The 23,570-nt window shown below is 34.0% G+C and overlaps 1 protein-coding gene across 2 annotated transcripts in view; it reads right to left on the bottom strand.

The window, feature by feature from the left end:
* Itga1 (integrin subunit alpha 1) overlaps nt 1-23,570 on the bottom strand; it is a 131,086-nt gene that overhangs the window by 6,716 nt on the left and 100,800 nt on the right. For both annotated transcript variants that reach the window (XM_010644015.3, XM_033760868.1), the window contains exons 16-28: nt 22,952-23,118; nt 21,477-21,613; nt 19,232-19,342; nt 17,251-17,460; nt 15,283-15,363; nt 12,567-12,643; nt 10,199-10,288; nt 9,211-9,313; nt 6,125-6,238; nt 4,392-4,496; nt 4,145-4,249; nt 2,991-3,083; nt 816-932 (exon numbers count right to left, since the gene is read on the bottom strand). In XM_010644015.3, the coding sequence (XP_010642317.1) occupies nt 816-932; nt 2,991-3,083; nt 4,145-4,249; nt 4,392-4,496; nt 6,125-6,238; nt 9,211-9,313; nt 10,199-10,288; nt 12,567-12,643; nt 15,283-15,363; nt 17,251-17,460; nt 19,232-19,342; nt 21,477-21,613; nt 22,952-23,118 (1,510 nt within the window). The remainder of the gene's footprint in view (nt 1-815; nt 933-2,990; nt 3,084-4,144; nt 4,250-4,391; nt 4,497-6,124; nt 6,239-9,210; nt 9,314-10,198; nt 10,289-12,566; nt 12,644-15,282; nt 15,364-17,250; nt 17,461-19,231; nt 19,343-21,476; nt 21,614-22,951; nt 23,119-23,570) is intronic.

Genomic DNA, 23,570 nt, shown 5'->3' with positions numbered 1-23,570 from the left:
AGCATGTTTTAACTATTTAACAAAGCATCAATTAAAACATAGTATATGTTTTGCTAGAGTAAAGGCTAATATTTTAATTTAAAAAATATTACATCTAACTTTTCTGCAGGGTTTTCTCCTCTCTTTATACTAAAAGTGATTATCATCTATATTTGTTTGAAAATTATATGGTTCAGACTTTAAAAAAATCTTTCACATCTCTGTCTAATCCTAGTACCTGTATAAATATCTAGATTAACCTTACAGAAAATAGTGACTCAGTCTCACAAAAGAATTTGAAGTAAAAGTCTGTGAAACTTTAAAATTTCCCTTGTATCAAATTATTAGTAAAATTTCCATCCTTCACTTAGGCACAAAAGTACTGCATAAAATGTGGTATGTCTTTTTATTTTTTAAAATTAAACCAGTACTTGATCTTTAAAATATAGATGTGTGATTAGTAGAATGCTTATCTTACCCATGAATTTATTGCTTATGATCCTCAAACTTACAAAGGAATTCATTCTTTTATATCTTTCTTCTCTGTTTATAAAAGTAGTACTTATTATGATATTTCACATGTTATTAACATATGAAGATCCTCTAAATCCCTAACCTCTAGTGATCTTCCATGATTTCTGGATATATCTTTCTGAATTTATTTCCCTTTAAAAAGATAGGATTAAATTGTATGCACTCTTTTTATCTTGGTCATCACTTCAATGTCTATTTCTTTGCTGTTTAATATTATATTCCACAGTAGGGATAAATCATAGTTTATTTCATTAATTTGCTGTTGATGGTTGGAACAGAATCAAACGAACTTTGGCACTTACCTTCCACAATGCTAATATGAGCAGCATTAACAGCAGCAATCCAGCAAAAGCACTCAAGAGAATAACCCATAAAGGCACTCTTCCTGGTAACCCATCTTTGGATATTTGAATGGCAAGCTGAAAATTGTTAAATAAGTTGTTAACATAAATAAGCACCCACTAGAACTCCTGAAACACTGAGTTCTTGCAGGTTATAATTTTCCACCAAACAGTGTGCTTAATCTCAGTCCTACATACAGAGACAACATTGAGTTTACATTGGAAAATGTTCTTCATCTTTTATAAATCCCTAACCACATCAAAATTACTATTACCAAGAAAATATTAAGAGTTTTATCTTTCAGAGCTTTATACATAGAAAACTATCAATGCATAAGAATGCTTAAGGGTAGGAGTGAATTTCTGTTTAACTCAGGGAAAACCAAAGTATTACATATTTTGAAGATTTCTTAACAGACAGTACATTATCGCAACAGCACTGGCTAAGCTCAAAGAACATAGGTTGTGAAATAAAAATCCAAGTAGATCTTCTCACTCTAGTTCTAATGTGTTATAATTCTAATTATGTGAAAATATAATTTTCATTCAATAACATGCACAAATCTCAAGCATATAGGTATTTATACATAGACCCTGATGTGGTTTTTTATCATACCAGTTGACTTATGTCTTTCACCTTATGAAGGTCTTGGCTAAAATCAAACCATGAAATGGATAGTTTTCAGCATGCCAGCTACTGAGGGCTTCATAGTGACATACTCAAACATGAAACTTGTCTGCTCTGTGACCCATATCTTAAATATCTAAAAAACCATTTAATTTGGGTATATGTCAATGGTTAACAGTAGCTGGAGTTTCTGTATTTGCCTTTAATAAGGAATATTTCAAATCCTTCACCAGGAGGGAAAATGAGAGTAAAGAAGGAACTAACAGGGGACATATTTCCATGTAATAGACACTAATCAAAATCCCTCAAATCACTCTAGTTAGGTCAATGCTGATAGACTGGAATATAGACATATATAGAATAGAATCAGACCACTAAGACAGACTGTAAAAACTTCTAAAATGATTATCTGAACTTAAATATGTGGAAGCTGGAGTCTACATAAGATCAGTGACTTCCCCAAGATCGATCACACACTTACAAAATGACCACTTTGTATAAAATCATTAATATAGATATAATTTTCCTTTAGGAGCAAATGTAAAATAAATGTCTCCAAGAGAATTTTAAGAAAAATAAAGCTAATTAAAAATGTTAACATAACATATTTAGGAATCAAATATACCTTCTTCCAATATAATAAATAGCTGTATTTTTCAAATTTTTGTGAAATGTTGACTTTTATGTGACTGGAATGATTTTGCATTCTGCACTGATCAAACTTAGTATTTTTTATGAAGTGGAAAGTGTTAAATGCATGCATTTCCTTTTTTTTTTTAAGGAACATACTTACCAGAGATCATTGACATTGGAATAGTTTGAAATAGGCAATTTTACAAGAACATGTGAATGGAGAAAGCTTCTAAATGGAATTTGACTCTTGAAGTACTGTTTACCACAGGGGATATTTAAATTCTCCATGATAGGAAGGGAAATCATGCTGAAGTTTCTGTATCTGTAACACATACTTTGGCCTCATTTCATAGAAGTTTAAGAATAAAAACCTCAAATTCAGAATTTAGACCTAATTTATGTTAGGGTATACTATCTCAGTTTTGTTTCAGATTTCCCAATGACTAAATGGAGAAACTTCTTAAAAACTCACACATTATTTCTGTATAGTATAATGGCATTTTATGAAAAGAAATTGGTTTTCCAAGTTTGCTCTTCAGATATCAGCCACATTTTATAATGTTGATTTTTAAGAAGGAGAATTACAAATGCATTACTTGTTATCGATGTGAGAGCCAAAACATCCATTTGCTGTGATATAAGCAATAAAGTCAAACATGGCACATTAATTATAAAGATGATTTTCCTAGTTTCTTAGGGAGAAGAACAAGTCTAAAGTCTCATTTGAAGTTAGTGAACTATGAAACAAATGGTACCTGTCACTTACTGAGAGCAGTACCAGCCACAGCTTATGGGAATATAAAAATTATTAAAAATTATGTCACAAAATTTGGAGTAAAATGCATAACACTTTCAAAGCTTAGAGCTGCACTTACCTCTCTTTTTTGGTTGCTGCTATCTAAAACAAGTGATGAATTTTCACTTTGAAGCTCTCCCCTTATTGTAAGATTTAAGCTGGAAAAATGTGTCTAGAAAGCAGATAGGATTTGTTTTAATACATTATGCTAATAACAAAATGAGAGTGGGTCATGTTTGAGTAAAATAGTTATTAAAGCAGAGATGTTCCTGAGATTAAAAGCACTGACTTTGTTAACTTCCAAACAGAACTGATAGTATTTAATGATGACTGGGTATCCATGCCCCTTCTTGGTCTCTCCAAATCTTCACTTAACATTCCTGTCACTGAGTAAAAATAATTTTACAAATTATTTCCCTTCTGATTTATTTCTTAGAGAAATAAACCTCAAGCTCTTCATACCTTTAGTGTAGTAGGAAATAGCTACATAAATGTAGCATTAAATAGTTACACCAGGTAGCACTTATTTAGGACTAGCCATAAAATTAAATATTCAAGATGGCATAACTTAGAGAAGTGGCTATTTAATATGCTCAAACCTGAAAATGGTTTCATAGGGTCAACTAAATACTTCTTAAGAGAGAACCAAACAATACAACCTGCCCCCAGGTTTTAAAGTAGTTTGTTGTTTGACATAGATCAAAGTAGACTTTTTTTTTTTTTTGGGTATTTAGGATCAATCTTGGGAACTTGGGCTTGTGAGGCACCACTGAGCTAAATCCATGCTGTTGCTTGAAAAAGGGTTAACATGTATTTATATAGAATAAAAAGTTCAATATAACATAAATTCATATAGATGCCAGCTCTCTCCTTTGTTAGTGGTGTCAAAGATTGTCAATCTATAATTCCTCATACTTTCATTGGGTTCCAAACTATTAAGATAATGACAAGCTATGGTTCTGGAGATGTATTCATCTCAAAGAAAAAGGGTGAGAAAGAAAAAATTCTTTTTATTTTGAAATATTCTTTTAAAAGGAGACCTTGGAAACAACTTGGTAATTAACAGGGAAGATGAGACTCACACAGCTGGTTAAGCTGAGCTGGTGATTAGATCACATCCTGACTTCCAACCTCATGTTCTTTCTATTGTGTGCTTTGCACACTCATACTAAGTGGTGGACAGACATTTATGGATTTGATTCAATAACTGCAAAGAAAAACACAAACACTTACTTTTACAAAAGTTGGCTTCCATAAGATGAGCGAAACATTCACTTGGCTCGTGTCAGAAGGAAGGAGATTGCATGTGATGGTAGCAAATTTACAAGTGCTGCAGTCCTGTTTGAATGTCGAGAGGGGTATATTATTAGTACCCTTGCTATATAACCAAAATACTATATTAAAATGCTTTAGATTATTATTTCCAAGTTGATATTGAACTTATTCTAATTTAAAACATAAGGTAAAAATAACAGTTTACCAGAAGTGTGCCTCGTCTGAGGTCTTCAGATTTTGATATAATCATTTTCTTTCCAGAGTTGATACCAAGAGGATCTTCCAGGCTACGAGGTCTACAGTTTGCATTCTAAACAGTAAAAATTGTTTTTATTAGACAATGCCAAAGGAATAAAATGAAGTGATACAGTATCATGAAGAAACTGTGAAAGATAGCCACTGCCATTCATTAAATATTTGTTTTTGTAAGAAAAGAGGTTGTTAGGCACCATCCATATATTCCTATCCCTGTAAAATAATTAGCATTATCATGTCACTTTTGAATTGTAATTCATTCCAGTCAGGTTGTAAAAGTAAAGAAACGATGCTAGTAGAACTTACTATTTTATGAGTGATGTACTCAATAATTTATTGTATTTTTTAAGGATTGGTTTGTAAATTCCAATAACATGGGTTGAGAAAAATTTAAAACTCAACTGAGGAAAAAGCATTGTTCTTTTGTATGATGGTTTATAGGATAATTTATGAAACAGAACTGAAAAGAACTTTTGTCTGTGTTTATGTATTTACCCAATAATATTTTGAGTCCCTATACACCAAAAATAATATCCTTAGCATATGTGGGAGGAAGATATAAGCAGCATCACTATACATGTTGAAAAGCCATGATTATAGGCAAGTTTGTTTTGGGATTGTTTCTCTAGACTCAATCTAACTAAAATTTTGCATCCAAGATAAAAGACAATAGGACAAAAATTAATAAAGTAATATGAAAATTACAGTTTTTCTCTCTGTAGATTCTCACAAACCTATGTTTTAGAATTAGAGGGAAATTCCAGAGGTTTTTTTCCTTGTCCTTAGAAAAGCAATCATTGTGAACTGACTACTGCAGTTGCTTCTTTTTGAATTTGAGAACAGTTCTTTTAAAATGTGTGAAGAAAATAAATTTTTCAAATGCTGAAATCATGCATGCATTAATACTGTGATTTGTTAATGTTTTGGACACTAACTAATAATAATAGTATTTTTTGCATGGCTATGTATAAGAACAACTAAGAAGTGGCTTTAGAGAGCTGTTTGACCACTTTAAACAAATGAAACAGTATAACAAATACTTCATGGCATAGACAATTAATGATCTAAAATCTTCTATAGTTGATTAAATGATGATCCAAAAAAGATATGCCCAAATCCTTAACGCCCTCAATTTGTAAATGTGGTCTCATTTGGAAATACGGTCTTTGCAGATATAATTAAATTAAAAATCCCCAGATAAGAATGTCCTGAATTTGAGTGGACCCTAAATGCAATGATAAGTGAGGAAAAAAAATACAGTCAGGAAGGGAGGACACAGAAAAATCACGGAGAAGAAGGTGATTGGAAAACAGAGATGGGAGTTGTCACAAGTCAAGGAATGCCAAGAGTTGCCAGCCAGCCACCAGAAGCTAGAGAAGAAAACACGGAACAGCTTCTCCCTCAGGTGTCCAGAGGAAACCAACTTTGAATTTGGACTTCTGGTCCTCAAAACTATGAAAGAATAAATTTTTGTTATTCCTTAGCTACCAATTTTTGATACTTTGCTACAGCACCTTCAGAGAATTACTGCATCTACTAAACAACTAGTGGAATTTATTATTGTTTTTTAATCTTCTAAATGCCATGTTACTTTAAACTCTAAGTGGCATGCAGAGCAAAAAGCTCAAATTCAAAGCAAAGAAGTAACACTAAAGACACAATCCCAAGGCGCACATGACTTACATCAGAGGTTGACCATCTACTTGGGTACAGAACAGGAAAATCATCTGATGTCAAATTGGGGAATGAAATTGACAGTTTAAGTTCTGGCATTGGAAAATGTCCTCTTTTTCTAATCTGTAGGAATAAAATAGAAATGTAAACTTTTCTTCCTCTTTTTGCAATGTCCTTTTCATCTTACGTAGGAACTTGGTTCTTCATTGATAAATCAAACTGCATAGAAATTTGAATCCCCAAATAAAGATGGTTTATGCACTGTATGGAAATTGGCTTAATTAAGCCAGAAAGAAAATGTGAATGTTTGTATCATAACAGCTACAATCATTGTTCCTTCACCTTTGCTCTTAAAAAGCACTGTGATTAATAGAAAATTGGAATCTGTTAACTGAAAAATCAGAATCAGTTATGCTCTTGCTGTGCTTATGATCCTTTCTAAGAAGCCAGGGTTTTGTAGCTTGATCTATGTAGAATAATTTAGAATTTAGTTAGCATATTTATGGTTGCTTCAGCCTTGTTCATCACAATTCCCAAAAGCCATAAATCATCTCCAACTCTAGCTAGACAGGATCTGTCAGCACTGTGCAGGAAAACCAGACGCTCATTTACTTCCCTTCACAATTCCATCTCCAGCTGTGTCACTGGCTTTTGATAACATGGTCTACGGAGAATAAGACAGACTCATCTCCATCTCACTTGTCATTAACCACTAACCCTGAATCCTCACTTAGTATCACACTGTGCCACCAATGACGAATGTAGCATTTAGAGAAGGATAGACAGAATGAAGTTCTGCAGGAAGGTGAACTCACTTTCCAGAAGTCCTTGCCTGCTTAGAAGGTACAAGTGAGTTGGGGCCATCGGGGCATAGTGTCCTCCTTCCCACCACAAGGAAAATCTCCAGGTCCTAACCCTTCTCTGCAGCCTCTTTGGGCAGCTTCTTTACCCAATAGGAGCTCTATGAACTCTACAGACAGATACCATAAAATCCACCATCAATCAGACTAAGACTTCAGGACTGACAGTTGTTCTGACGGTTGCTGAAGATTAAATGTACCCTTTAATCCTGGAAATCTGGAGGTTCTTGCCCCGCTATGCCTGGCCTTTGCAATATGAGCATGTTCTTCAACTCTTGGCTTCTTATGGTCATCTGCCCTGGGCTTGCCCGGCATAGCTTCCATTTGAAATTCATTTCTTCCCTGACATATTGTCAGAAATCATGTATTCTGTTATCATTGCTTAGTTTTTCTTTCTAAAAAATATTCATGGAAACTACTGAAAATAATCAGAAACTGAATTTCCTATAATCCAACTACCTTGATAATGTTTGAGTGTATATTACATGTCTTAATTATTTGTATATATTCATATTTTATAAAATTTGTATCACATCAAAACATAAAATTCTGTATACTGTCCATCAAATTTGTTATGCTACGACATTTTTCTCCCAAACAGGTGTTTTTTTTTTTTGGAGGGGGAGAATATGACTGTTAATGGCTAAAAAGAAAATCACGATATCAATATTGGTTGTTGATGATGTGCCAATCATGTTGTGTTATTGTCTCAACCTTGGTAACAGCACTATGGTTAGAAGTGTTTATGAGGTAAGGAATGAAAGAGAATAAAAGTCTTACAAGGTCAATGAGCTGTTAAATAGTAGAATTAGGGTTTACTATTTCAGAATGTAACCTCTACAATATTACAACAAACTGTCATTCTTTGAATGTTATTCCTCACAGAATATTTAATTCATTTAATTAACATTGTTAAGCTGTTAGATTGCACCCAGATTTAGTTTTAGGCTATTGTAAATAACATTGTATCATCAATAAATTCCTAGGTAAAATTGCTACTAGTAAGTCACTGGATATAACAACAAGTATTCTTTTATTCATTTTTTTTAATTTTTAGTTTTTGGTTTTTTGAGACAGGGTCTCACTATGTAGCCCAGGCTGGTCTCAAACTCACAGCAATCCTCCTGCCTCAGCCTCCCAAGTGCTGGATTACAAGGCATGCGCCATCACGCCTGGCAAGTATTCTTTTATTCATTTTTTTTAATTTTTAGTTTTTGGTTTTTTGAGACAGGGTCTCACTATGTAGCCCAGGCTGGTCTCAAACTCACAGCAATCCTCCTGCCTCAGCCTCCCAAGTGCTGGATTACAAGGCATGCGCCATCACGCCTGGCAAGTATTCTTTTATTTTTATGTCATTACTCCAATTCTAAAGCTTACCCCAGCAGAACAATGAGAGATGAACACAAAGATCAGGGATATTCTGAACAATGTTATTTATATCAACATTTTTCATAATAGGGAGCATATGTTTTAAATTTGACCCTGATAAATTACAATAAATGAAGATTAACAATAGGCAACCTCTTCATTCCCTCTCTCCCCTCTATCTCTTCCTTCCCTTTTTTCTTTTTCTTTTTCCTTCCTTCCTTCCTCCCTCCCTTTTCCTCCTCAAATAAAAAAATAAAATTCATCTTTAGAATACACATTTATTTCTATTTTGTAAGAGAAGCTTTTTTTCATTTTGACAATTCTCCAAAAGATTGAGACTATCTTAATTTATAATTGTGTTCAATTGTTTCAAACTTTTGAATGTGTGTTTAAATCTATCATTTGAATGGAGTACTTTTTCCTTCCTTTAGTAAAATTAATGTAAATAAAGTATACAGCTTGTAAGTATACAGCTTGTATTAAGGAGTTAAGACCGGACTGCTAATAGGTTATATCAATTTGGTTCCATGATTTATTATTTATTTATTATTTATGAGGTACCAGGGATCAAATTCAGGACCTTCTACTTGGGAGGCAGGCATGGTGCCACTGAGCTAAATTCCCAGTCCCAGTGATTTTTTTTTTCTGGAAAAGTCAATCTAAATTACTGTATTTTAGGAGCAAATTAGAGATGTAAGTCTTTAAAATTGATTCCATGAGTAATTTTTATCAATTTAAATAAAGTAAATTACAAAAAAAAGTATGCTAAGATATAGAGATTAAATGCTAAAATAACATGTTTATAAATATCTTAGTTTATAAATGAATAAATAACTCTTTTAGATTAGCTTAGAGATCAATTCTTACCAAGTAGGAGATATTAATTTCATTTCCAATGTCCTCAGTAGAATTAATTACTTCAGGGACAGTTTCATTGGCCCCAACTGAAATATGGTATTCACTTGCAGAGCTAAAAAGAATTAATTAAAAAAAAAACACAAAGTTTAACCTTAATTTGGCCTCATTATTTTCTTTTTCCATACCATATAATTCCATAGAAATACTCGTAGAGAGTTTAAGGGGATTTTTTTTTTTTTGGTCTTTTTTTTCACTTTTCTTTTTTGGTACTGGGAATCGAACCCAGGGCCTCGCGCTTTCTGGGCAGGTGCTGCGCCGCTGAGCTACATCCCTGGCCCTCGTAGAGAATTTAAATCAGAGAGGAATTGTCTTTTTCCAGAAACCCAAAATCCTGAGGAAGATGTGAAGGGTTATGTAATTTAGTTCAATAGTCATTTATGTTTACGTGCTCTAAAATGCTAAACTATTAAAGTTTTTAAAATAAAAATTTCATTGTTAAGTGAAACTTTTTCATGAATTCATTATGAGTATTTTTAGTAGTACTAAAATTTCACCAGAATTTTTTTTTGTTTTCGCAATTTAAAATCCTATATTTACTGCTAAACTTAAAGGTTCGATCTTCTCCATTGTTGTGTTTTTTGGATGAACTTTGTAAAAGTTCAGAAAATGTTATATTTTGTAAAAGAGTTATAGATCTTCAGGTTGTATTTAGGAGTTAAAACTGGAATGCCAATGCAATCTAGTATCACTAGAACCTCATAGTTTGGGTTATCTGCAATACAAGTTCTCAAATGGTTGGGTGATGAAAATTACCTGGAAGACTTATTTAACACCATCCCCAGAGTTTCTGACTCAGTAGGTTTGGGGTAAGGTTGGACAGTATACCTCTCTAATAAGCTTACAGGAGATTTATGGAAATGCTTTCTTCCCCAGGGACCACACCTGGAGCACCAACATGTTAAAAGAATCATAAATATATAATGTTGTTTTTTCCTACCTGTAAAACTGTAGGCCTGCTTCATATTTTACTGGGATAGAAATATTTACTTCATTATCAAAAAGTGTTTCAGTAGGTTCTTCGCTGTCACTAGAAAATACATATCATATTCAGACAAATCACTATACTGTTGATTATTTAGAGACATTTCCATGCATTTGCAGAGATGCTTATATTGCCAAATGAGTAGAAGCATAAGAGTAGAATCTTGATTATCTTTTAATTGGGGTGAGGAGGAAAATCAGAGATGGGTACTGTTAAAAATTCCCAAGTTGATTCTGATATACAGCTAGAATTGAAAATTATGTTGATTTAGCTTCGTTTCCCAAAATTGTGCGACGTTAATTTTAAGAAACCCCACGTTTGATTATTAAAGTGCACAGATTTCTGGGCTTCTCTTCTAGAAATGTACATTTAGTAGGTAAAAGTTGGACAAATTTTTGCTTTTAACAAAATGGATCGCAGATAATACTTAGTTATCACAGGTGAAGGCCTTGCAAGGAGATACAACTATCGGCATGTGTGAATAAATCTAAAGTCTTCTGTTCTTTCACTTTGATAGTCTTTTCAGATGCAATAGTTGGATTCATATTATTTGTAAACCATTTATTTATTACCTTGATGTTGGTTATATTAATTATATATAATATGCACAATAAATTATGCATAATTTTATTTACATGTTCACACATACATCTCATATTATAATAGTCATACTTTTAAAAAAAGCATGGCACATGATATAACTTACAGAGTTACAGAATAGTATTGTTTCTGGACACAGTACACTTTGGGAAAGTTATTTAATCACTTTGCACCTTAGTTTTTTCATTCATAAAATAGTTTAATCATAGAATTAATAAATTATGATTAAATGATAATAAGTGTAAAATGCTTAAGATTATGCCTCTAACCTAGGAATTGGCCTTTATTATTATGATTAAACATACCCCTCCACAGACTGACTAAGGCCCTAGCATACTGTCTCACAGAATAGGCAATAAGTATCTTTCGAAAGCTCTGCTTGTTACCAAGTGTATACAGTGGCTTGGTACAGGCAACAGGGCAGCAAAAGTTGCATGCCCTTGGGTTCTAGGCATTCACGTGGTTGAGCTCTTAGTATAAATGGCCCCCTTCTCTGTCATCTATTCCACAGTGCATATGAATTAAGCTTACATATGACTTCTGGCTCCTCAATCCCTATCTCGTTAAGGACTGACATTTGATATAGCATAATATAGAAGAGTGCACACTTCAGGATGTTTAGGGTATTTATTTCACTTTACTACTTTATATACTCTTTATGCTTCGAATATAACTGATTACAAAGTATTGCTCAAGTAGATCCAACTAATCTACTTTTCAATTTTTGCTCAAGCTATATATTTTCCCTAAAAATACTGTACCTAATCTTATTCACCTACCTCATTGTGAAATACTATCCAACCTTTAAGGTTTCTCAATTAAAAATTTCTTGGTAAGGCTTTCTTAGGTTTTCATTATCAAGTAGATATAATTTTACCCTCCTTTAAGTCTCTGACATATGGTTTATATTTCTATAATGAATTTTTCTTACTCTACTCTCTATTACGGTAATGTTATACGACTCTCAAAATCTTACTGTAGAAGTCACACCATTGGGCAGATAGCAATTTACATATTCATGTTTAGTAATTTAATTTAATAAGTTTAGAAAGATACTCAGGATCTTTCATAGCAGAAATCAAATAAGCATTTGTTGAATTGAATTGAACATAACATATTAGTTCACCCATTAATTCATTTTCAACTTCATTTACTCTTCATCTATTTCACGAATGCTATATACAGGCACCATGTTAATTACTGTGAAAAAGCAATAAAAGATAGTGCTCGGTCTCACTGGAGATGGTACTGGAGATGGAGTTTATTAGTTTTTGCTATTTTTGTCTGTGTATTTTATGGTAAGTTTCAGAAGATTTGCCAATTTGGATAAAATTTCTTAAATTAAAAAGGCTAAGGTAAAACAGTAAGTCCATCTAGTGATTCAGTTGACCTTGATGGAAAAATTTTAAATTAGCAGATATTGTAAAATCTTCATTGAGTGCAGTTCAGCAGATACAACTGCCGTGTGATTATAATATGTCCCACAGCTCATATATCAATGATTTAAACCAGTTGATTAGATTATTACTCTTAAATAAAAATTGTCTTATTTTGTTAATTATGCAAAAGAGCATTTTGTGAAGCAGTGTGGCTCATGGGCTTTTACTTTTACTAATGTCATACAAATTTCAAGAACTTGCCAGTGACTCTGTAAAGCAAAATATTCTAATTATATGAAAGTAGTTATATAAACACATACACATGCATACACACATAAACCAACCTTGTTGCACTTAAATGGATGAACATGTTTTCCATGAGATACGTTGTGTTAAATTGAAATAATATCTTGAAAGTTACCTATGAAGAAAAATACATCTCTTTACCAGCAGATCTATATACCCACATATAGTCATTATAAAAAAGATGAAAACATACTTGGATCCATCAATTTGTTAGTATCAGAATTCTTCTAGAACTTTAAGACATAAAAAGAAAATAAAGCAAAAACTTAACTACTTAAACTAAAGTATATTATAATGAAGAAAATAGAGAGTTTTGTTTGTAAAGGTTTACATAGATAATATGATACTTAATAAAAATTTGAAAATATTTCTGTTACATGAACACTCTAATACAGGAAACTGAGTTTTTAGAAACTATGCCTGAACACATACAGACTACATAATCCATGGCTTTGGGAATATCAGCAGGCAAAATAAAAAATTATTTGATCTAGTCCAAGAAGCCTTATATCTATACTTATGAAATTGCAGTTCCCATTGTCAGAATTAATCTTGTTTTATGCTGAAGTATTTTGGAGTTAGGGTCAGCAAAACAGTCCAAAATGTACAACAGAAACTACCTAAAATTTTATCTTTGTGATTAAGCACTAGACGAAGTTCTGATTTTTAAGACTCTTTTAATCTATTTAGGCCCTGTTAATATAAGAGATCACCAGAATCTCAAGGGTTATTGGTTTTTCACTATTGTATGATGGAGTTTCCTTTTGTATTTTATATATATTTTTTTTAATGAAAAAGAAAAAGGAAGAGATCTTTTTAAGAATCTGCAATCACTGCAATTTTCTTATTGTTTTGAAATAGTAAAATTCAGTAAAAAATTTATATTTCTGGATGAATTTGAGATACCCCAGACAAAGGTCAAATGTTTGCATGGCTCAGTGAGTATCCTCTTTCCTGCATTTCTTTAAACTCCATGACTAGTTGGGGCATTTAAGTTTTTGCTAACTTGATGAGTTTTTCTACCTGGGACAAGATACCGAAACAGAAGCAGAGAAGAGATATTTATTGCATATTCACCTTATCCTGAATTGCTTAAAGTGAAAATCTCGATCTTTGAAACCAAGAAATATTCTAAGTGTAAATAAAGCCATTTTGAAATTACTTACAAATTGTCTATCTGCTACAGACGAGACACATTGATTTAAGATTTTACTCTGAACAACAAGGAATTGCCAAATAGAAGAAAAAAATGGTTAAGAATAGCTAAATGGGATAAATTAAATTTTTTATGGAATGGTGTGGGACAAGTGGATATCTTTATGCAAGAAATTTTTTAAAACTGGTTTATTTTCTTACATCCAACAAAAAATATTGTTCAAAATGGATCACAGACCAAAACGTAAGAGCTAAAATAACAAAGCTCTGTGAAGAAAACATAGAAAAATATTCCTGACCTTGGATCAGTGAAAACTTCCTTAGATATGACAGCAATACAAGGCATCAGAGATTAAATACACTAGACTGAATTAAAATTAAAAATGTTTGTCCTTTAGAGAAAGTGAAAATACAACTGTGAGAATGGGAGGAAATAGCTACAAACCATATATCTAATTAGGGAATTAGAATATAAGAACTTATAATTTGGTAATATAAAATGGATAATATACAATAAGTAAAGGGTCAGAACAAACATTTCTCCAAAGTATATATACATACAGCCCATATGCACATGAAAAGTTTCACAAAATATCATTATGCATTAGAATAAACAAAAGTCAAAATCACTATGACGTTTCACCTCACACTCACCAGAGTAATTATAATAAAAAAGATATTAATGATAATGGAGAAATTGGAGCCTTCGTCCAATTCTGGTGGAATGTAGCTGAGCAGGTTCATTTATCTGCTATAATTTTCTCTTTGCATTTGAATTTGACAATTTGACTCATGTAATACTTGGCTTTTTTCGGTGGGGGTACCGAGGATCAAACTTGGGCCCTTGTGCTTGTGAGGCAGGTGGCAGAACCACTGAGGTAAATCCCCAGCCCAATACTTAGCTTTTGAGTTTGATTTTGTCTTAGTTTGCTTAGACTGTTATAACAAAATACATTAGAGTAAATAATTTAGAAACAGCAGAAACTTATTGCTTCTAGTTCTGGAAGCTGGGAGTTCTGAGATCAAAGCACCAACCAACTCAATGTCTGCTGACGACCTATTCTCAGTGTATTGTTACTGCTATATAACCTTACAAGATAGAAGGGTCAGACAAGCTCCTTGTGAACCTCATTTATAAAGCCACTAATACCAAAGGCTCCACTTCTTAATACTGTCAAATTGGAGATTAAATTTCAACATGAGAATTTTAGGGAAACAATAATTTTGGACTGTTTCAAATTTCAAGCTGAAAAATATTAAACTCAGTCTTTTTCATCCACATCATGCTAACCTACCATTAAACATATTTATGCATTGGTTTTAAAATGTTCCCTTCAGCTTGAACCACCAGTGGTACATACATGACTGTCACAACAGGTGGCTTCTACCACTGGTAATACAAACAAATCTAATCACTTTCATTGGTCTTTTTACTAATAAAATTAATAAAAATCTGTCCAATAGGACAACCATGCATGTACCACCAGTCGTCCAAGCTGCCCAGCAGCAAGACTTACAAATTACAGCTCTGTTGTGGATGTAGTAAGCACACTGTTTTTCATATCCAATCGCTACATGTATTGTGTGTAATCTGCTCACCATTTCTCCTCTTCTCAGGAAAGGATATCCAACCTTACATGTGATGTTATGATTTGATTCACAGCTGTCTTTTTGGATCCCCTAGGAGAAGAAAGTAAACAGAATTAGAGCAGAGAACCAGGTGAAAAGTTTCCCAGCTATGCGATGGGGACTGCAGTGCCAAGGTGTGTCTCTTAGTTTGACTGGCAGAGTCACATCACTCTGGGATCATCTGTTCCATGATTCATTAAAATCTGAAGACATCACTTGAAAGTGCTGGAAAGACAGCACCCATTATCCTGCATAAATCCTCAGTTGGAAAATGAGACCACCAGCAGCACTTCCCTCACAGGTGATTGTAGTAACTGAACAAAATAATCCACACACACTGGACTGGCACAGAGCAGTGCACAATGAGCATTAGTACTTAGGGGAGTTTAACACTGTGGAGAATAAGGACTCTGACCCACGACTGCCAAGATTTAACTCCTGAATCTACCACTATTGGCTTTATCCTTATCAAGAGTCCTTAACTCTCTGTGTCTGATTTTCTAACAAGTGGGGCTAATAATACTTTACTTGATCCAACCTTAAATGTCATTTAACATATAATACGCCATTAGTATAGATACCAGTAAGGAGGGAAAATAATACTGTCAGATAAATAAACGCACTATCAACTTAAAATGCAATTACAGAAATACAAGAATGTGAAAAAGGGTTTATCTTCAAATCTGTGCAGTGAGTAGGTATAGTAACACTTATAAAAGAATTAACGAGATATGTGAATATGTGAAATCCTTAAAACAGAGTCTCACACATAATACAGCTAAAGAAAGACAGACCATTATGATTACTGTTGTTGTTAAAACAAGTAGAAGAGATGCACAGTGAGTTTTATGGCTGTGACTGTCTGCCAAGGCCATGAAGTCAGATGAAAATGATACAGGCAATGATGTTTAATGTGGTGCCCTTTCCAGAGAAAATTTCAATGGTAACGTTTTCCAACATTACTTTGCACTTACATTTTGCGTTTATATAACTACTTTGTATTCATAATTGATATTCTGGATCTAAGGTATATTATATTAATGGCATTTCTGTCAAGTTTACTTTAGTCATCAAGTCTCTGATAGCCTAACGAATGGAGAGATATATCAGTGAAAACCTGAATATACGGAAACCAGATAATAGTGTTTAGTGTTAGGTACTCTTTTTTAAATGTGAATCATATATGTTACTAATTCACATAAATATATATAGAATTTAAAGTTAAAGTCATTCATTTATTTGGATATCACAATTAAAAGAAAGTTCAAATTTGGAAGTACTAATAACCTTGATATGGTGTCTTATGCAGACATTTTACTGCCAAAATACTTTTAAAAACCTATTACACAGATACTTTTACTGTCTCCCAAAACAACTCCTTCTGTTATGAATTAATAAGCCATAGTAATTTAATGCAGACCTTCTGTCAAAGTAAGGATTTTGCCTGGAAAGGGAGAAATAGTATCTCCTTTTCTTTTCTCCAGAAACAGAGAACTTTTTCTGCACTTCTGTTAAAACAATTTTAACTTTGTTATATATATATATATTTATTTATTTTTTACTCAATCTCAGGTTGCATTGGCTTAAGCTGTCTGTGAACGTAACTTTTTTTTTTTTGGTACCAGGGATCAAACTCAGGACTTTGCGCTTGAGGCAGACATGCTGCCCCTGAGATAAATCTCTGGCTCCAAATGTACATTTTTGATACATCAGCTGTCTTTTTTTCATACGGATCTTAAGAAGAGACATACGTCTCTGAAGAAATAAAGCAAAACAAAACTAAAGGTTGGTACTTTTAGGATTAGTGTATACTGATTTTGTACAAAATATTATCTATTCTTCTAGAATTAATATAATCAGATCAATTCTTAGTGATATGAAAAGTATGTTCAATAAATGATAGTTACAACAATAAATAAACAAAAACTGCAAGTTTACCTCAATTCCTGAAAAAATTAGATTTGGAGAATATTGTACTATTGTTCTGGTATTATAAGCACTGTCACCTTTATTTTTGACTGTAAGGCTAATGTTGAATTTGTCATTCTGGGGTCTGACAATAAACAGGCCTTTTTCTGTGGTGGAGACATCCAGAGTGAGGTCTGAGATACATTTTTCCTTGTTTCCACAGTCTTTAGCAAAGGGAATCTGAAACAGTCACAGGAAATAGTTTTCAAATTGTATTTAAGCACCATTGAGAATTATCTATTAATTTGTACAACAGAAATGACAGTATCAAAGTATGTTAAACAATTAAAGAGAGTCAATTATACAGCACTCCAGAAATCTTGAGGAATTTTATATTATTCTTATAAGAATAAACTTTTCTGATAGATATTTTTCTAGTACTTTGTATAAAATTTTCTTGTCCTTTTAAAATGCATAATTTTAGATATTTTTCACTTCCTTTAGTCAACCAGAGAAGAATAGTTTTTAAAAAATCAAGTCAAGAAGAGAAGTGCAAAATTGAAATCTAATCAACTCCAATCAAGAGACTTTCCACTGAAAAGAATCAAATACTTAGGAATATAACAAAGTTCAGTTGAGGGGGTAAGTGAAGCCACATATTTGGCAGTTTTACTTGATTTTTCTTTATTATGTCCTCCCTCTACCAACTTCTTACCAAGGATTGTTCATCTTCTAAATAGGTATCCACCAAATCCTTTCTCACCCATCTCCTCTCTGAATTAGAGTAACAGCTTGCTAGCTGGTCTCCTCCAACTCACTCTTATTTCCTTCCAATCATTCTCCATATTGTGCCTGAGATAATCCCTAAAATTACACATCCAGTCCCATCACTGAACCAAATTTAAATTCTCAACACCACTGCACTGCCTTTCTAAAAAGCTAAAAATTTGCACAGAGGCACCAAGTCCGGAAGCATCTAGCACCTGCCTCATCTCACATAACTCTTGCATTTTAGTTTTGTCCACATGAGCTTTTTTGATACCCCAGAACCTTCCCACGTACTGTATCCTTTGCTCCCCTGTCTCCTTTAAATAACATGGAAAAAATGAGAACCAAGACCTGTCATGTAGAGGTACAAGATCCCAATGATGAATGTAACTGTATTGTATCCCTAAAATGTACCAATACACTCAATGAGGAAAAAAAACATGGAAAATGATTCTATTTTCAGGTAAACAAAACAAACAAAAAACAAGAGTCCTCCCAGATTCTTCCACTGATGTAGAAGTTTCCAAAGAGCTCTAAAACTCTCCTCCACAGCACACACTTAATTACTTACACCCGATTCCCAAGTTAGACTGTGACCTCTGTGTCTGGACACATGAGACGATAAATATATTTGGAAGGATGGAAGGGAGAGTAGAAGATAGTCGTATGGAGAGAGCTCATTCCCCCATTGATGCTATGCTCTCCTTCTCTCTCCCCTCACTTGCTCTCTGCTGTGGAAGAGTGGACTCTGATACTGGAAGCAAGACTAGGGGAACACAGCCCAGTCTCTTCACAATACATTTTTATTGGGGTAACGGCAAGAAAACATACATTCCGCCCAGCTCCTCTACTTTCTGTGCCTTTTAGGTGGGCCACATGAAGAAGGCCAGACTGGTCAGCACTGTCAATGACTTGCTGTCTGTTTGTGGTTTAAGTAAAAGGTTCAGTACCAGGACAACACCCATGATATCTAAACCATGTCTTCCAACACAGTGTTTATTAGGATAAAAGGGGAGATTTCTTTCAATTGGTCCTCAATTCAGGTGATGTAAAAAGGCAGGGGCCTCCCACCCTAAATAGTTCCCCTAAACTCCTATAAGAGGAACTAAGAAGGATTGGGAGTTGTCTGCAAAAGGCTAATGTTTATAAACATATACATACATTTTTTTATTTAGAGCTATGTGTTTCCATAGCTCAAGCTTTTTCCTATTATATTCACCAAAAAAAAGGTATTCTGACTTACATATTCATGTACTACGTTTGGTAAAGAATCATCAAGAACAGGCCCATTTTCTGGATCAGTAAGGTTAAAATCCAAAGTTATTCTCACGGAGTCCTGAAAGTCATGCTTGTCCTAGAGGATGAAACATAATAATATAATGTCATTGGTATCCTTTGCTTGATGTTCTGATCTGCTGGCTTTGTTCTTACAGGAACCTTCTTGAGCAGGTAACCTAGCCTCATCAGGTTTTTGCTTCACTGGAAGGGGACAGCTTTTCTCCTTTGACAAAGGACACAGCTGGAAAGCAAAGACTATGACCAAATGATTCACACAGCTACTCAGAATAGCCTGCTGGTGTAATAGGATACATGGTAACCTGTATAATATTTTCCTGATGCCTCAGTTTAAAAAATCAGTATGCAAAACAGTACTTCTAGGAAAGTCTCCCAAACCTTCTCTAAATTGAGTCACACATCTATAAATAATATTATATATAATATATACATAGTTCTATAATAATTTTATAATGTAAACTGATATGGAAGTAATATAAATATAAATATGGCTGATATTATTAATAGTATCAATAAATTTCAATTACTGTGTCCACAATTGAGTTTTATATACATATATTATTGTGAATTATTTCAATATTCTTCAAAGATGAAAAACTATTAGAGTTCTCATTTTACAGGTGATAAATTGAACCTCTAAGACTAAATGACCTTACCAGAGTTGCTCAGAATGGAGGAAAGCTGACTACAGAATAAATGTTAAAATGTAAGAATTTTAGAACTTTGGAAATTAGTCCATTCCTCCAAATGCAGTACCTAGACATGGATTAAACACTGAACTTGTGAATGAACACAGACTGTAATCATTTTCAGTAGGTTGCACGCAGTATATCAAATTTTAACTCCTAAATGTTCACTTCTGATGAGCTAAATAGGAGGGGTGACTCCAGGTTTATGTTTCCAGATCATAGTCACATCTTAATGTTAACAGTATTCTTAATTACTTTTCCTGTCGCTAAGACAAAAATACCCAAAACCCAAAGTTAAAGGAGGAAAGGTTTAAGAGGAGGAAACCTCACAGTTCATAGAGGTTTCAGCGCATAGCTGGCTGGTTCCAAGGCAGGACGGCATGGAAGAGAAATAGTCCAAAGCAAGCAGGCAGGCAAGAGCAAGTAATGAATGATCATAGCTCTTTCTTTCCATTATATCTTATCCAGGCTACTCAGGGTGGGTAGCGGTCATACCCTTAATCCTAGTGCCCTGGAGCCTAGCATTGCACTATGAATTGATCCCAGGATCACACACTCTAGATTCAGCACCTCTGAAAAAGCCCCAGCTCTGACTGCATGAGGTTTTGGGGGGACAACTACACACAGCCATAGCATAATCATCTCTAGATTAATAATTTACTTTTCACAGGGTGTGGTGGCACACACCTGTAATCTGAGCACTTGGGAGGTTGAGGCAGGAGGATCACTGTGAGTTTGAGGCCAGCCTGGGCTATAGCAAATTTAGGGCCAGCCTGAACTATGAAGGGAGACCATGCCTCAAAAAAAAAAAAAAAAGTTTTAATTTTCAAGCTCCTCTTGTTCATTGAAATAGAAAGAAGCTAAAGTAGCACAAACTGGAGATGACAGAAAATACCAGAATTTTGCTCCTTTAATCTAAAGTCAAAGAGCAAGATATATATTTCAATGGAGTCAGAGAGCATATGGCCCAATAATTTTCTTTCAAGGCAGTTAGTTCATCACTTATCATACACATTTGACAAATGAGGATCACAGAAGTTAAACGATGCTCTCAAATTGAATAAATTAGTGAATGAGTAAAAAAATGAGTAAATAAAGTTTCTCATCAGTTATTACAGTAATGTCTGACACAAACAGGGAAATCTAATGATACTTTTATAAAATATATTTGGAAATAATAAAATCACACCTGTGATTTTCTGCTGCGTCAACAAACTATCAATTAATATTGTTCACTTTAAAGTAGAACAGTAAGAATTTGACTGACTTAGCCGGGCATGGTGGCACATGCCTGTAATCCCAGCACTCGGGAGACTGAGGCAGGAGGTTCACTGTGAGTTCGAGACCAGCCTGGGCTACACAGTGAGTTCCAGGTCAGTCTCAACTACATAGTGAGACCCTCTCTAAAAAACAGAACAAAACAAAATGGAACTTGACTGACTTGAAATAAGACGTCTATATTCTTATTTGGAATAAGGCAGTTATAATGTATGATTTACTTGCCAACATGTAGAAGGAGTGCTTAGTGCATTTGGATGCTTGAACTGTGATATTTCTTTGAATTTTTCTCTCCTGAGTTCCAGAGAAAAAGCTTCGTGATATCTGTCTTAGGGAATCTAGGGTCACACGGTACTGCATATCTACAAAAACAAAAGCAAAAGTGACAGAAATGTTTATTTGAAAGATACTTTCATATGATCTGACTCATTGAATTAGAATTATGGAAATATCTCTTGAGCAATTAATCAATGAAAAGGTCCTGTTATTCAGCATGTCTACACTACTGTAATACAATAGTCTCAGCTATCACAAAGACAACCTTGAGGAAGTCTTACAGAACTGTTTTGGGTTCATTCTGCTCCTAATGTTTAAATATACTTACTTATAATGCACATACCCACACAATCTCATACACACACATTTACACATCTAACTTACTGACACTGTGTGTGTTCAGTGGGTTTTCCTTTAAAATATTTGTTTTAGTTTAGAAATACTTGAATGCTGCCTGGAATACTGATTATATTTCAACAGAGACAAAAATAATATTTTAATTTTTTATAGAGACTAATCTTAGTTTATGTTCAAAGCACTATTAATTTCAATAAAATAAGCATACCACAATAAGGAAAACAAGTGAAATCTTATAATTTGCATGTGGACTACAATGTGCATTTCATTATCTAGTTAAAATTAAATAAGATTGAAATAATGTATATTGAAAGTTAAATCATTATTTTACCTTCCTATATTTCATTTACCTTCTAGTAAGGGGACTATTTTAGAGCATTTATACACACAGAGAGAAAAATTGGTCTTAAGGATTATTGTTTTTTCTCATTGTCCTCACTTTGTTTGAAAAGTACTCTTCTGCAGCCAAAGGCCTTTATAGCTTTGATGTCAACATATTTAAACATCATTAAAAAACTCTTAGAAAGCACAGTGCATAGGGACGAGGGACTGACATGATGAACTGAGGACTTCACACAGAACGACTCTTACTCTGAAAACCAGCATCTCCTCAATGGAAAGGGCTATCTGGGCAGCTGTATTCGGATCCTCTGTAACACCAGTGTTTCCCAGCAGGGGGCAGAAAAAGGGAGAGAATGCTTTGTGAGGAAAAATTCATTTAGCTTCCTTAAATCCAAAGGGAGGATAATTGGGCTCATTTGGAGCCCATTTCTAAATGCTGCCTCTCTATATCTCTTAGCATCTGATTGTTCATAGTAAATAAGAGAGCCAGAAGACACTTTAATGTTGAGGTCACTGCACAGAAGCCGGTCATTTTTTTTTTCCTACAGAATTAGCTGGGTTCTGAAATCTATTCTTTATATAGAAGAACTGTTTCAACAGCTTATGAAGCAAGTGCAAGGGGCAGTTCACCAAGGCTGGGGAACTGCAATATTCTACTAGACCTCATGCGGGAGCACAAACATCATCCTGTGCCCAAAAGAACTAGCTGTAATGATTATGCTTACCAGCTTCATAAATCGAGTCTTCTTTAGACCTCAATTTCACATCAAAACATATTATAGCATTTATGCACACTGTTTCTCTTCCCTCCACGTGGCAGTTTTTCTTTTCAATATTCACTTTATTTGGTTCAAAATTCATGGTGAGTCTAACTACAGCCACATCTCGGGACCTAGAAACACACAAACAATAGGGATTACTCTCACATTTTATATTTAATGAATGCCATCCACTCGAGAGTGCAATGTGAGTGCACTGAAGAAGATTCTCCTTTGTATATCATGTGGGCTTTCAGGAATCCATTCATTAATACAGAAGAGAATATGTCCTACGTTCTGAGGAGATCCAGGATGCGTTAGGCTGTTTGGAGCATCTGGCTTAAAGGCCAAAGTTCTACTTTTACTTGTGAGAAAAGACATGCAAACAAGTGCCCAAGTGCAAGCTCCGAACCAGAACTGTACTTGGGGGTATTTCTAAGTTTCCAATTGAGTCCAGAGACCTCTAGAAAACTTGGGGTGTCCCTGTTAGCTTTCATGTGGACTATAATACTTGTCTGTTCTTGTGAATTCAGCCCTGTCTGTTTCTGGGAAGAGTTGGTAGGATAATATTCAAGACAGTATGTTA

The sequence above is a fragment of the Fukomys damarensis genome, unplaced genomic scaffold (assembly GCF_012274545.1).
Source record: "Fukomys damarensis isolate Sample0158 unplaced genomic scaffold, DMR_v1.0_HiC HiC_scaffold_1, whole genome shotgun sequence".
In the NCBI taxonomy this organism is placed as follows: domain Eukaryota; kingdom Metazoa; phylum Chordata; class Mammalia; order Rodentia; family Bathyergidae; genus Fukomys; species Fukomys damarensis.
Note: the sequence above shows the minus strand (reverse complement) of the source record. Positions and strands in the feature narration are given on the sequence as shown.